The sequence below is a fragment of the Chlamydotis macqueenii genome, chromosome 9 (assembly GCF_036417535.1).
Source record: "Chlamydotis macqueenii isolate bChlMac1 chromosome 9, bChlMac1.mat, whole genome shotgun sequence".
NCBI classification, from domain to species: Eukaryota; Metazoa; Chordata; class Aves; order Otidiformes; family Otididae; genus Chlamydotis; species Chlamydotis macqueenii.
This window is the reverse complement of record NC_141564.1, coordinates 18,135,413-18,150,363: the sequence shown is the minus strand read 5'-3', so window position 1 is coordinate 18,150,363 and position 14,951 is coordinate 18,135,413. Positions and strand designations below refer to the sequence as shown.

At 39.9% G+C, this 14,951-nt stretch overlaps 1 protein-coding gene across 1 annotated transcript; it reads right to left on the bottom strand.

Moving 5' to 3' along the window:
* Positions 1 to 5,921: 5,921 nt before the first annotated feature.
* LOC147599718 (uncharacterized) lies at positions 5,922 to 14,589 on the bottom strand. The gene is given in 9 exon segments (XM_086754878.1): positions 5,922 to 6,142; positions 6,145 to 6,196; positions 6,198 to 6,317; positions 6,803 to 6,892; positions 8,607 to 8,617; positions 8,686 to 8,893; positions 13,417 to 13,450; positions 14,355 to 14,517; positions 14,520 to 14,589. Coding segments are annotated over 9 exon segments (957 nt in total). The 5' UTR covers positions 14,578 to 14,589.
* Positions 14,590 to 14,951: the final 362 nt, after the last annotated feature.

Sequence of the window (14,951 nt, the reverse complement as noted above, 5' to 3'; positions counted from 1 at the left end):
TTGAAATGCATCTCATCAGTTAAAAATAATACTCACATCATTGCTGTGTTCCAAATCACACCCCCATTCATTACTTACAATACTGTTTGATTTTTCAAATGGGCAGTCACATTGAAGAAAGGCATCAGATTAGGTAAGTTATAACATAATTCCCTCAGTCATCTATTGTTTGCAGATTGTTTGGGTTTTTTTTCTCCTTTATTCTGTGCTGTTCATTGTGACACCGATCATTTTCTTGACAGTGGCTTATGTATTTTTTATGTACGAAATAGAAACACTATGAATAAACAGTAGAAAATGTACAATTCCTGCAAAATTGACTGCAGACGTAAAAGTAAGTTTCTGTTCCCACTGTAGAGATTTTTTGTCCTTGATTTCTTTGGAAAAGAAAGATTGGACTCTATTATTATGAAGTACAACATGAACAAGCAGTCCAGGCACAATCAGAGCAGCTAATTAAATACTGGTCGTACTTTTTAATTATACAATTTCTCAACAAATTTGATATGGTTTTTAATATTTGTTTGGTTTTTATATTTATTGCTTGTAAGTTTTGTGCATTGTTTTAATGAAGCTGATTCTATAACCAGATTGCTGACAGGAATAGGAATATTTATCCAGGCATGGCATTTCTCTGCCTAGCTTATCAAAAGCTTGTTTATCTCTATGACTTTTGCCAAGGCTTGACTTGCAACAGTAAGAGGTGATCCACAATCAAACTCTAAGGAGTTGGTAATTAACATCCATCCGAAACCTCTCTCCAGAAATCTGGGAAAACATGCCAAAAAGTGACTTATCTTCCCCGCTTGACAAACAGGGTAATGCTTAATAAATAGAACTATATTCTAGGGGTAAAAGAAAAACAGAGCTGTCAAATAAAAGAGATAATATTCAATAACTGATTATTTCTTTCCTAAAGTATAGCCACAACTATTTACAAATATCTCTGATTTCTTGGGAGGACAGCTGCTACGCTAGCTGGCTGTTCTCTGCCTTCTGCAGTAGTGCCTCGCTCGCAGGCTGGGATATCAAATCGTAAGGCTCAGTCAGCTGTGCAGGTAGCGAGACCTTATCTGTCCTGTAGCCTGTGCTGCTCTGCAGCTGCTATTGTTTCTGCACCCAAGCAAGAGTACAGCTAACAAAGACATATGTGGCTCCAGTTGCTTATAGGAGAGTTCTTTGCTAACTTCTTTTTAATTTTTTTTTAACCTGTGATGCCTCATAGCTTCAGGTCAGGGTGGCCTGATCTTACATCTTGATGCAAAAAAAAAAAAAAAAAAAAAAGTTTTGCAGTGTTCGGGATAGCTTTGCATTTAACAGAAGTGCTCCCAAGTATGGTGGAAAAATATGTAAATTCATCATGTCTTCATTCATGTTTTTTATCATTATTTTTATCTGCTGGATGTAAACAGGGTGCACTGTGATGCAAATGCAATGTTATACAGATTTGCTTCAGTTATGCTATTCAAAGCAGCAGCTGCAGCTACAGCTTCTCCTCCCTCTCTGCAGCTTATTTTTCTTTACCAGTCACCAATTTTTTTATCAAACTTTTAGAAGTTTCATCACCTTGTCTATCAAATTTTGTTCAAAAAGACTTTAAGTTCAAAAGCTATTCGAGGGAGACTAACTGTCAAATGAGCAGGTTGATAATATGATTACAAAAGTCTCGTTGCTTAGGAGGCCTGAAGAACTAATACAGAGAATAAAAAGGGTGTCAGTATTCCTTGTCTTGTCCGGTGTCTTTGGCTGCAAATTGCTTTGTAGAAAGCAATTTTTAGAAAAAAAACCACTCTAATTGTAAGATGATAACCTTAAGTTGCAAGACTGACCTGTTTGCTGAGGGGCTTGAGAGGCTGGGGAAAAAGTTGAGGTAAAGAATTTGGTGTTAAGAATGGAGTCAGAGGAAGTTTCAAGGGATATGACTTTTTCAGGGCTTGTGGCATTATTCTGTCCTTAAAATTTAAGCTTTAACTAATGCTTATAAGTTGTAGTAGGTTAATATAAGGGAAGTATTGGCAGCTGTTGTGATTGTATGGTGTTTATGATTGTATCTAGTGGGCGGTATTTAAAATCTGCCTTTGAAATCAAAATAATAGATGTACATTCTGAATACAGCTGCTTAACATGTATAATGTCAGGGCTGTGGGAGAAAATATTTAACCATGAGGTATGTACAGTGGGCAGATTTGGAAGTCAGAATTTATAATGAACTTATTTTATAAAAACCTTGATTTTTAAACCCATCTTGACAACTTTGATGTCTGGGCCTTGCTTTTTAAAATCTTTTTAATTGGCCACGGATGAATGTAGGAGAAGAGTAGCTGAAAAATCTAATCAAATGCATAGCCAATGTATGCATAAATAAGCCAGCATATCTTCTTCTGTATTCTTTGAGTATTACTCTATTTTTTTCATTCGTGATGCCTCATCTTTATTTGGTGATAAAGGCTGGATAATACCTGGCAAAAACATCCACAGTCCTGGAGATCGCTGACCATTGGTTATCTGTGCCGGAATAAAAACCATTGTACATGTGGAACTGGAATGTTTGCTCAAATAAACTTCAGACCAGATTTTAGCTGGACATTGCCCAGATAGCAAGTTAATAGTGGATGATATAATATCATAAGATCAGTAAGTGTTGAAAAACTGTGAAACTAAATTGAAAAGTGGATTGGGAATTGTCTGCCAAAATCCACCCACTCCCCATCTCCAGTGACTGGATGGACGGCTTCTGTGTGTTACTGGCCTGTTTTCTGCTGGACAAGGAGAAGCAGTACTTAACAGTTCACAGTCCTGGGAGCAGAAGAGAGCATTTGGGGTGAGACTCAAGGTACACAGGGTATGTTACTGCCAGCTGCTTTGCTTGGTTTGGCTAGAAGGTGAGAGACCGGGCCAGAAAACAGAAAGGTCACTAGCTGGGCATGTTTTTTAGAGGATTTGCTGCAGTCCTGTCTGATCATGCTGTCACGTAGAGTAAATGTGCAGAGACCACGTGCATTGCGTCCTGTACCCTTACCTGTACTCGAGGGCATGTTGGAGGGAGAAAGCAGCACTGCTGGCCCACTCATGGATTGGCACAAATCTGCTGAATCAGCAGCAAGATTTGAAGTAGTGGTGACTAAACACCACCAGCTGTTAATCATATCAATGGCACTGCCTAGGAGTGCCACAGTATCCGGGTATGTCCTGAGGACAAAGGAAACACGGAAGCTATACACCTTCAGTCTTCTACTTGTATTTCAGGAAATTAGTCTTGGACATTAGTACTAGGCTTCAGTTATGGTAAACATTGGTGGTGGCCTAGGTGAGACTGAAAGCTGGGTACAGGACTCTGTCCTGGAGCGGTCACAGCAGATAAAGGAAGTGCTCCTGAATCTGCCCTGACCACTGATGCTTGCTGATCCGCACTGAACATACAGTTACTGCTTCGACAAACCCTCCTTCTGGTATTTCTTTTTAAATCATAGAAGTCTTTGAACCGAAATCTCAGATCCAAGCTAGAGAAAGTATCAATTCAAATGTCATTTCTGAGCCTTGTCTGTGGAATAGGCTAAACAATATCCAAATTGAATGTTCAAAGCTGTGGAGCCAGACTTTCAGATGCTCTCTTTAACTCTCCCTGTTTATGGGCACACCAACTCAACTCTATTTATCTTCATTTGCTGCTGTCGCTGTTCAATTTATTGTTGTAAGCAGCTGTAGTCAAGAAAGAGGACTAACTGAAACGGGGTGTTGTTGGCTGTGGCTAGCAGGCAATGAAGCTGATTTCTTCCTCAGCACTCCTTTTGGGGAAGAATCCAGTTACATATGTTGATATGTAGTGAAACCTTCCATGGGAAAAACAAGATGCTGTAATTTGATGACTTAATAAAAAGGGAAATGCTGACACAGCCTAGAGCTCATACTGCGGTAAGAATTGGATAGGATTTGAATTTTATGATTGTTGAACTACCTGGTTTTGAATTGTTTTCTACTCTGAAATGAATGAAACCAAAATACGTTGAAATTTCTCATCACGTGGAAATGAAATGGAATTATTTTTGGCTCACACATTACTTTTTGGCTTATTTTATATCTTTGAAGCTACTAAAGTACTCCTTTACATAAAGTGTATGTTTTTAAGAATTTTGCAAACTGACAAAACAAGCACATTTTTTGTGAACATAGCTCCATATAATATTTCAATATTAGTTTGTCTCCACTCAAAATAAAATAATAATTTTATTTATGTTTTATTTATAATAATAAAATAATGCATTTTAATCAAATTGCATAATGCCAGAATACTTTAACAAAACCATAATTTTTTGTTGAAAGAGTCTTCGAGTGGAGAAATTTCCCAGCATCTCTAGGGACGGTTCAGCAGCATAAAAGCTTCAGAAACAATAATATTTTATTGATTTTGTTTTGAACAAATGATTTTACAGATCTAGTGGCAACTAGAGGAAGGCTCTGTGCTCTCATATGAGTCCCATAATTATTGAGAATTTCAGCATACTCGCGGCCACAAATGACATTTCTTTCCCATATTCTCTCTTTTTCTTCTTCTTGTCTTCTCATTTATTTATATTTGTTATTGTCAGTACAGTTGCTATATCTGACTTTAGTGAAATTGATTTTTCTTAGCTACAGGCTGTAGAGTGTCCCTGTGGTTTTTATTATAAGGCAGTTAATATGACCTGTCTCAAGAAAGATCATCATTTTTCCTGCACAGCAGGGTCAGTAAAGCATAAGAATTTGAATAGCCTGGGCTTGATCCTCCACCAGCCAGAATTATGTGCAGAGGTTTCACACGTGGGTAGCCTTTTCCACTTTCTTTAAGTGAGGGCATAAAGCATTAGGAAAAAAATAATCTTTCTTGAGATCTTCCATGGGAAATAAAAAAATAGGCTAAGCTCATCACATTATAATTAAGAGGTTAAGCCATAAAATAATGAAAATCCACTAGCTTCTAATGCTAAGCAGTGTGGAAGTCCTCTTTCCTGTTTGTACACCATTACACCAGGTGTGAGTCTGTAAGCCCTGAGAGCATCCCCCCTCCTGTTGGCTTGGGGGCTGTCCCCCTTCCCCTCGGTGACCTCAGGCACAGGCTCCCAGGCAGTGCAATGGGGAGGCCACGGCCAGGGCTTCCCATAGGAGCTGCTTTAAGCTGAAGCTGTAGTATTTTGGCCCCTGCCTGAGCTACAGCTCCTGCTGCATCGCAGCTGTGCCTGTGCCTGGCCATGGACCCTGTTGATGCAGATCCAGAGTCAGACCTACAGCCCATCTTCCTGGCCTAACCTCAGACCTGCCTCGTCACTGGGGATGTGCTTGAAAACTGCTGGGCTGTGTCTGACTCTGGGTATCATAACCAGACCTGATCCTGACCCTGACTTGCTAACTTACGTTCCTAGCTTGACCTCAGAGCTGCCTCGTTGCCCATGAACCTGTACGGTGATCTGGCCTCTTCCTATAGCCTGACCACCACCCCTGCGTCTGCCCAGCTCGCCTCACTCAAGTACCGTGGGACAGGCCCCTGTCCTGCCAGCCTGGTTGTCATGCTCTGCTCCGTCTCACTATTCCTTGGGGAGCAGCTGTCCCACACTGTGCCCTGACAGACTTTTGCTACTGAGGATATTTTTGTCTAGTGCCTTGGAGTGTCTCGCCCTGCAAGTTCTTTTACCTTCCACAATTACCTTTTCTTCATGTTTTTACTGATGGGAGGAATTTGAGAATTTAAAACCAAATTCTTTTGTTGGAAAATGCCCCAGTTAATTTTATTTTTTTAACATGTTCTTTTGCTTTCTTAAAACTGAGAACTCCAAAGATGTAGACTGTTATAAGTAATTTATTTATTTAAAGATGTTACACAATTGAAAGACCAGGTTGCCACTGTGTCCATTATTTTGTTGCAGGTAGTTGAGGTGATTGAATGATGGCTAGACTTTGGTGGGCTTTTTAGGCAGCAAAGGCTGGAGGATGAAATTTGTCTCCTTTGCTTCTCCTGGGCCTGACAGAGAAAGTACTTCAGGAAAAGGGAGAATAACTGCTCCAGTGACTGATTTCATCAAGTCTGGTTTGTCTACTTCAGTCTTTTCTCCATCAAGACTGAGTGTAGATCCTACAGCCTCAGGTGGAACTGGCTTTCCATCTTTTTGAAGTTTTGGAAAGATATTTCCTCAGTTGAAAGGGGTAGAATTTTAACCCAGCTCACCATTTTTTTCTAGGTGTAGGGAGAAAGGATTGGTTTCTGAAGGGAAAGCTTGTTGATGATTCTGGCTGGATTTTCCAGGTGTCTGATTAGCATGCTGTTTCCCCTCTTCAGTGGGATGATTCTAAGTAAAAGGCACTAAGCCCTACCTGTATTGAAGCTATTCTAAATTCTTGCAGATACGAAGAAGATCACCCTTCACACTAAGGATCTGCTGCAATTCCAGTCTGCAATGACCAGCTGCAGAACAGAACTTACAGGACAGACAGATGGAACTACTTCTTATGCCAGTGGAGATGGGTGCATGAAACTTGGGTAACTACACAACTATTGCTCTTTGCATTCCCTTAGCTATTTACACTTTCTTTGTAGACCATTTTGAACACATTCTGGATTATTGACTCTATAGTTACTCTATTGCCTTTTTATCCACCTAGCAACAGTCTGTTTTATCACAAGAGAGATTCTTCCTGATTTGGCCTTATCACTTCCTTGAAGCCCATATCTTTGTGAATAAGAAAACTTAAAATGGCTGGGCTTTCAAGAGTTCAACTATTGTTTTGTAAAGGAGTATGACTCTTGCAATATTAAGATTAGATTAAGAAATACCTGCAGACTGTAGATTTCACAGGATATTGTGACAAACTGTTCATGTTTCAAGTGACTGTTTACTACAGAGCCTTTGCAGAAAGTTATTTGCTGGAAGAAGAAAATGCAAGCATTTTTTTCCCATTGTATCTTTGATACTTGGCTTCTATCTTGTAAAACAAGTGATTATGAAAGGCTGAATAGTTATAGCTGCTACATGTATTTGTAGGGATAAGCAGCTTTTATTTTGGGATTGGCAAGCTTACAAAGGCAGGCAGCATTTTTAAAAAGGCTTTACGTTTGCAAAGAAGGGTTAGGTAACACAATAGTAAAAATAAGCTGGCCAATTAAGGCCCAATTGCAACAGCACACTTAAGTTCTACTGCAGCAGAATATTTGCATGCAGGCAAGTTGTGTAACAGAACATCATATCATTTTTCAGGCAAAACCAATTTCATACCATACTAGAGAAAGAAGCCATGAAAAAATGTTGTTTCTAATAGTTACGTTTTTACTGGGCTGTAGGCAACATGACTTGGATCTCAGTAAAGATGGAGTTTGAAATGTTATCTCTTGGCAGGATGCTCGTTTAGTCTTTCAGGTTCTCCTCTATTTTTTTCCTTAGTTTCTTTAGCTGACCTGATTGTGGTATGAATATACTTTTTATGTATTGCTTGTGATGTTTGTTTGTCTATGTCTGTTTACTTGGAAGAAATCCATAAGAATTATTCAGTTTTGTAAGGCAATGGCTACATTGCCTTTTTCTGGATGGTGTTTTTTTTCTTCTGTTTTCTTTGTTCATGGACTTCTTAGGTAAGAATTCAGAACTTTTACTGAAATGTTTTCTCTATTCTAAAGCAGTTTGTACAATTGCAAGACAGTATAGAGCTACAACCCATAAAAAGACGCCTGCGGGCTTTGGTTCTTCTCTGAAAAGAGAAGTTCTATGTCTAGAATCCAGAGAGCTTAAACTTGGAGATCAGCTCAGAGTGTGAAGATCCAGTAACCTGTCTTCAACCTTCCCCTTTCTCCCTATGTGCATAGTGAGGAAGTAGAGTGGTAGCAAAGGTCCTAAATCAGTTTTGTGGCACAGTAAGATCACCCTTGCACACAAAAAACCTCTGACTTTATGGCAGAAAAAAATATGCTAACATTTGTTGTGCATTTATGTTTAAAATGTATATTCTCTGAGTGCTTCTTAAATATTGGCGTATATATGATCAAGGCCTCTAGGACATACATTTCTTCAATTCAAAGAAGCCATATAGACCATATAGCTCATATATGCTTTGCACTCTTTTGCTGCAGAAAGTGCTATAAGCAGAAGTGAGAAGAATTATTTTCACTTTTTTCAGGTTTTCATTTAAATATGAAAACTGATTGACCTAAGAAGCAACCAGGACCATTTAATCACAACTTCCTTTCTTTTTTTTTTCATGTGAAGCTTCGTTCTTGTTATTCTTCATTTTATAAGGTTTTTTTTTCATTTGTTCAGAATCATTTTGATCACCTGTGGCAACAGTCTTAGATCACGTAGCTTATCTTGCTGAGCTTTCTTTTTTTTTCTTCTCTTTCTGTGCAATATTTGCAAAGTTGTCAGGATAAAAGTGGAATTAAACTAACAAAAAATCACATGCTATATAGAAGTGAGTTTCTTTTATTCACTTCTTGACAGACTGTCTTTAAAATAAACTCTTACAGGGTTGCTATAAAAAGTAAACCGTTTATTCTAAATAGTATTATAGCATGACTATTTAGTTATGTCTGCTTATTAGCTCTGGTCAAGAACTTTATTTTAATTTTATTTTTTTAAAATAAATCTTACCAGTCTATAAACTGATTAGAAAGTACAGAAGAAAACTCTGGCCCTTAAAAAATGGGGTTTGATTTCTTCTAAGCTCTGCTTCCTGCTAAATACGCATATGTAGGCATTTTGCTGTCATCAGTAGTAACTGAGTAGCTCATCATACCTGAGATTAAATAGGAAAATAAAATCCCTACAGTTGTATGAACAAATCTGGCTGTACAGTTCTTCCACAACTTTTTGCTGAGTACATGACATTCAGTATCTACCTCATCCAAGAAGAGACAGAAGACAGAACCAGTGATCTCCTGGAAACAAAAAAAACCCAAAACAATCAGAGGGCTGGAGCACCTTTCCTATGAGGACAGGCTGAGAGAGTTGGGGCTGTTCAGCTTGGAGAAGAGAGGGCTCTGGGGAGACCTTATTACGGCCTTCCAGTACTTAAAAGGGGCTTGTAAGAAAGATGGGGACAAACTTTTTAACAAGGTCTGTAGCACAAGGACAAGGGGTAATGGTTTTAAACTAAAAGAGGGTATATTTAGACCAGACAAAAGGAAAACTTTCTTTATTATGTGGGTGGTGAAGCACTGGAACAGGTTGTCCAGACAGGTGGTGGATACCCCATCCCTTAAGACATTCAAGGCCAAGTTGGACGAGGCTCTGAGCAACCTGATTTCATAGAATCATAGAATCATAGAATCATAGAATAGTTAGAGTTGGAAGGGACCTTCAATGGTCATCTAGTCCAACCCCCCTGCAAGAAGCAGGGACATCCCTGACTAGATCAGGTTGCTCAGAGCCTCATCCAGCCTGGCCTTGAACGATTCCAGGGATGGGGCATCCACCACCTCTCTGGGCAACCTGTTCCAGTGCTCTACAACTCTCATTGTAAAAAATTTTTTTCTCATATCTAATCTAAACCTACCTCCTTCTAATTTAAACCCATTACCCCTTGTTCTATCACAACAGGCCCTACTGAACAGCTTCTCCCCATCTTTCCTGTAGGCCCCCTTGAGGTATTGGAAGACTGCTATCAGGTCTCCCCGGAGCCTCCTCTTCTCCAGGCTGAACAGCCCCAACTCTCTCAGCCTGTCCTCATAGGAGAGGTGCTCCAGCCCTCTGATCATCTTTGTGGCCCTCCTCTGGACCCTTTCCAACTGGTCCATGTCTTTCTTGTGTTGGGGACTCCAGAACTGGACGCAGTACTCCAGGTGGGGTCTCACCAGGGCAGAGTAGAGGGGCAGAATCACCTCCCTTGACCTGCTGGCCACGCTCCTCTTGATGCAGCCCAGGATGCGGTTGGCCTTCTGGGCCGCAAGGGCGCATTGCCCACTCATGTTGAACCTCTTGTCTACCAACACTCCCAGGTCTTTCTCCTCATGGCTGCTCTCGATCCGATTTGGTTGAAGACGTCCCTGCTCCTTGCAGGGGAGCTGGACTACATGACATTTAAAGGTCCTTTCCAACCCAAACCATTTTCTGATTCTATGATATCCCAGTTTTGTACAGAACACATAAAAGGGAGAGATGGAGAAACACAAAACAGATGAGACACATACATATCCTGAAAACTGAACATTACGTGAGACAAATTCTCAGTGGTGGCGAATCAGGTGAGATTCAAGCCCTGTTAGAACAGGCTTGTTTATGCATCTAGCTAGTTCTAGTTAAAGAACAGCCTTTTAGGGTCAGTTTTATCCTTCTCATTCTGGTACCAACCAGAACCCAAGAATAAAGACTAAACATGGTGATGTTTTCTTTGTCAACTGCATTTTATTATTAGATTTGAAAGGTAGGTTATTTTGCCTGCAATAAGAATGAGACAGTAAATAGCACAAATAATAAAAAACTGGAACAATCCCAGAAACAGAAATATCTTGTTTCTTAGGGTGATGTCTTCTTCAAGTATGGTTGCTCTGTACTTGCCATAAGGAGGCAATGACTGCGCTGATGCAGGTAACTTAGATATTCTCTCAGGTATCAGAAAGTGCTATGAGACACCTTGCGTATTTACAGGTATGTCTCTGACTCACTTAAGGCTTCAGTCTAGTATTCGAGTTCTGTTCCCGTGCTTAAGTCCAGAAACCTTTGTTCAGTTCACTGCAGCAAGGTACACAAAGCAGTTAGGGCTCAACTTTTGGGCAAACATGTTTCCATGTGAGAGGGAGAGGGAAAGACTAAAAGTACAGCTCCATAAATCTAGTGATTACATTATGTGGTACAGAAAGATGAGATGCTGCATGGCACAGCTCCAGGTTCCACTTCCACTGTAGATATGGTTAAGCACCTTTTCAGGATATTTATCAAGGATGCAGCTTACTAGGATCATATTTTATTTTCTGTAGTGGAAAGCTGGAAAAAGAGCAGCTGTCATTTATACATCCTAAAGAACTTAGATATCAGTGTTTGCTGCGTGTTTAGACTGAAATTATGTCTCATGTATGGAGAAAAAAGAAAACTGAGTGACAGCAGTATTCATTCATTCCTAGTTCATTTCACTGGTTTATGGAGAAAACGCCTTATGGGGCAAAAGTCTTGTAGAAGTCTGGGGCCAGTATCTGTACAATTTTGACTTCAGTTTTGATTTCTTTTTAACAGCAACTAAAGACCAGTCAATAGGGCATCTAAAGGCTGTAATACTGCTGGCTTTTTTGTTTTTATACTGCTTGGAAAACACTAAAAGGTGTCTATTCTTGAGTTCTGAGGAGACTGAGTGATACAAACTATTCTGGTCACACAGTATAGAGATATCTGAAAAGAGACTGGGATGGTGGTTTATGCGAGCTCTACCATAAACACTTGTAAATGCAATACTAATCCCTTTAAATATAAAAAAGCAAAATAAATGGAAAATAAACATAAGGAATGCGTAAATTGTTTTGTTAGCTTTGTCTCTAAGTTATATCCTACATATGCAACTTAGCATGCTTTATACCATTTTTTGGATTTTCATATCCTCTTTTTTCCTTAAGTATTCTCTGAAGTAATCGGGTAATGCCTTGCACTGAGCTCTCAGGGTTTGCCTACACTAATCCTGAGGTTTAATTCTGAGTGTAATTTTGATCAAAAGCTATTTTGACAAAGGGTGAAGCTGAGGTGCTGCAGCACTATGTACAATGGCATGGCAGTATCCCCACACCTGGCTGCGTAGATCCTTCTGTGGAAGGAACTAATCATAATTTTCTATTTGTATGCAAGGTACCTAAATACCATGATGATATATCTCCTTAATATGTTAGCTAATATAGGTTAAATCAGTAAACAGAAAGTGAGAATAGTCAAAGAGTAATTGCCATTTGCCAAAAATGTGTTTTTTGAGTAGTACAGCATTTGGTAAAATCCTGTAACTTCAAATATATCCTCTTTGAGGAAAAAATATCACTAAGCCTATCCTGCATAAAGAAGTTATAGCCAAGAAAAATGTGTATCTTTAAGGAGTCCCAAAGTTGGGACTGGTGACTTGAGCTTTCAAATTGCTTTTTCAGGTGTTCTGGAGGCAAAAGTACACACATATCTCATTAAAGAAATGTTCTGATAATCAAATGTGTTCGATTTTAGATGGGTTTGCTCAGTTGAATCGTGAAGACTGATTGTAAAGCTTGGTGATCTTGGAAATACTAAATGCAGCCAGGGTGGACCAATTTGCATTTCTTGTTGCCTGTAGCTCTCTTGTATAATATCGGCTCTAATACACAGATGAAGTATTTTACACATCTTTTTGTCTACCTGCTTCTGTATGTCTCATCCTCCTATGGGGAAAGGATACTTTAGGGTTTATTCAGAGCTCAGCAGATCTCTGGATGTTTCATCATCCTTATTTTAATTTTCATTAAAAGACTGTTATGCAAAAGCCTTTTGATATCTGCTTAGTATTGAATAAAAACTTCTATCTTTTCTGCATGGCTAAAAAGATCCCTTCCTCAATGCTGCTGATGTTACAATTGCTGCTGCAATGCGTGCTGAGGAGCCTGGGAGCCAGAAGAGTTGTGGCAGCAGCACAGCATCGCCTTTGTGGCAGGGTGACCTGGTGCAAGGGAAAGAAATGAAATATTTTGGCATGTTCTGTAATTTTGGTTAAGTGCCTGTCAGTGAAGTTAATCATGAGTATCTTGTATGAAAGAAAGGCTCTGTCCTACTTGCATCTATGTTACTAGCAGATGGCTCATTAGTTTCAACTAGAACAAAACTGAACCACAGGTTGCTTAAGGGCAGATTTGAATTTGAAGTAATTTTGAAAATGCTTTTACCCTGAGTATTGGTTAAAAAAAAATGGGAAGAATTGATTAAAAAAAAATTTTTTTTTTTTTTTTTGGAGGGGAACAGAAGGTTGCATAAGGTTGTTACTCTCTGTGGATATCCCTGGCATAGCTGACTGCTTCTTAAGTACTCAGTCCTAGCAGCAGCAAACGTGTGACAAAGGACTTGGACTGTCTAGTTTGTTATTGCAGTGTTTTGAAACACTAAGCATATTAGATGCAAAAAATAAGAATAAAAGTAAATTAAACCCCTAAATGAACAAAGTATGCCCTAAGACAGTAAGTTAAGTCTCTAGGGAGCTACCTGACAGACCAAATCACAAACAAGGACCAAAATTCTCCTGTGCTGAGATAGACTTGGCACAGGTGAAGGGAGAAGCAGGAAGATAAATGAAGTGATTTACAGCATGTCTGCACCCACCATGCTGCACTCTAGGGTGGTCACAGGGGTCCTCTAATTATTATCAGTTGGAAAGAGCCCCAGGATGGGAGGCTAAGTACCTAACTCCGTGACTGGTGATGTGGGTTCTGGATCAGCTCAGAGGCATCTCGTGTGGAAAAAATTCTAAAGAGACCTGATCTGGTTGCTTAGTGGGCACGTTCTGACACCTGAGCAAAGCAATATAGAGAACATAATGTAAAGCACAGCAAAGTGTGCATCTTCAGTTGTGAGATCTCAGATTGCTGGAGGCCACAGCATGTCTGCAGAAACTACCTCCTTGGGAGAGCAGCAGGAAGTAGTGTCATATCCTTGGCAGGACGGATCTTTAAACATCTGGAAATGAGCTTGATTTTCTTTAAGGGTTCAGAACTCAGCCTTTCAGGTAAGTTTATGGGAAGTGAGCAAGCACGGGTGGAATGTTAGTAGTGTGCTTCCACAGCGCCTTATGTGTTGTGGGCCTTGTGTGCTCATTTCAGGTTGTCCCTGGCTAGTGCCAGTAGATTCAGCTTTTGTAAGACAAAATAGTAATGAATTAAGGATGTATAGAGAAATAAGATACTTGAGGGTATGAGAGTGATATTCCATAGATATTTCTAGTGTGATTTTTGCGCTTGAACTGGTTTCAGATTTCTTCTGGAGAATGAGTCATCATTTAAAGGTCTGTGAAGGAATTCCCTGGTCTCAAGCTGGATGTGTTTACACCTGTTAGTGCTTACATCTTTTGTGCAAAATGCATGATGACTTAATAGCCTTTGCACTCCAACTGCTCAAGGCAGTGGGAGGAAGGTGTAAAATGAAATTAAATCAGAGTAGTGGTGTTTCATACCAAATTTGAACTGATGCCTGGAGCTATTCCAGGGGCAGGCAGCAGAGAATCGTGCCTGAGCTTTGCTCTCTAATTGCCCACAGTGATGACGAAACTGTGTTCAGTCATCTGTGCATAAGTTGGCACGGCCTCTGGAGTCCTGTGAATGTAACTTTACATTTGCCTTTTGAAATATTTCTTAGTTCAAATAGATATTGCTAAGGAATAGTGATAGACTCAAGGCTCTTCCTGGGACAAACAGATACAGAACAAGCAGGTAACTTAGCTGAGTATGTTCTTGGACACTGAAAATTCGGTAGAGTCCGAGTATGTAGCCCTCTTTTTGGTCAGCATTGATCTGGCGAAGAGCCAGATCTGCAGACTCCTCTACTGCAGTGGCATCACAGGTCAGGGAAGGCAATGCAGTTGTGCTTCTCTGGCAGGAGGAGAGGCAGCCCAGGAGCAAAGCGCCTGTGTGCCAAAGAGCATTGGAACAAGTAAAACTATTCTGCTTAGAAAACCAGTGCAGCAGATCAGAATGGTAAATTGATATGGAGGGGCCGACCTGTGTGAAATAACAGACTTTTGTAATGGAGTCATGTCTCTTCATAAGCTTGTGTCTCCTTTTTACTACATACTGACTGTCACCTTTAAACCTACAGCTGCAACAGCAAACACTGAGTCAATGGTTACAAGATTTTATGAAAGTGTTGTCATTCCCTCTGAGACCAGAGAGCACTTTCTCCTTCTGGCTTTACTTCTCCAATTCAAACTTCACTGGGCAGATTGTATAACTTTGTCCTCATTGCGAGGAATAAGAATATACACACGCAGTTGCTTTCTTAAGAAACCAGAATTGCTTA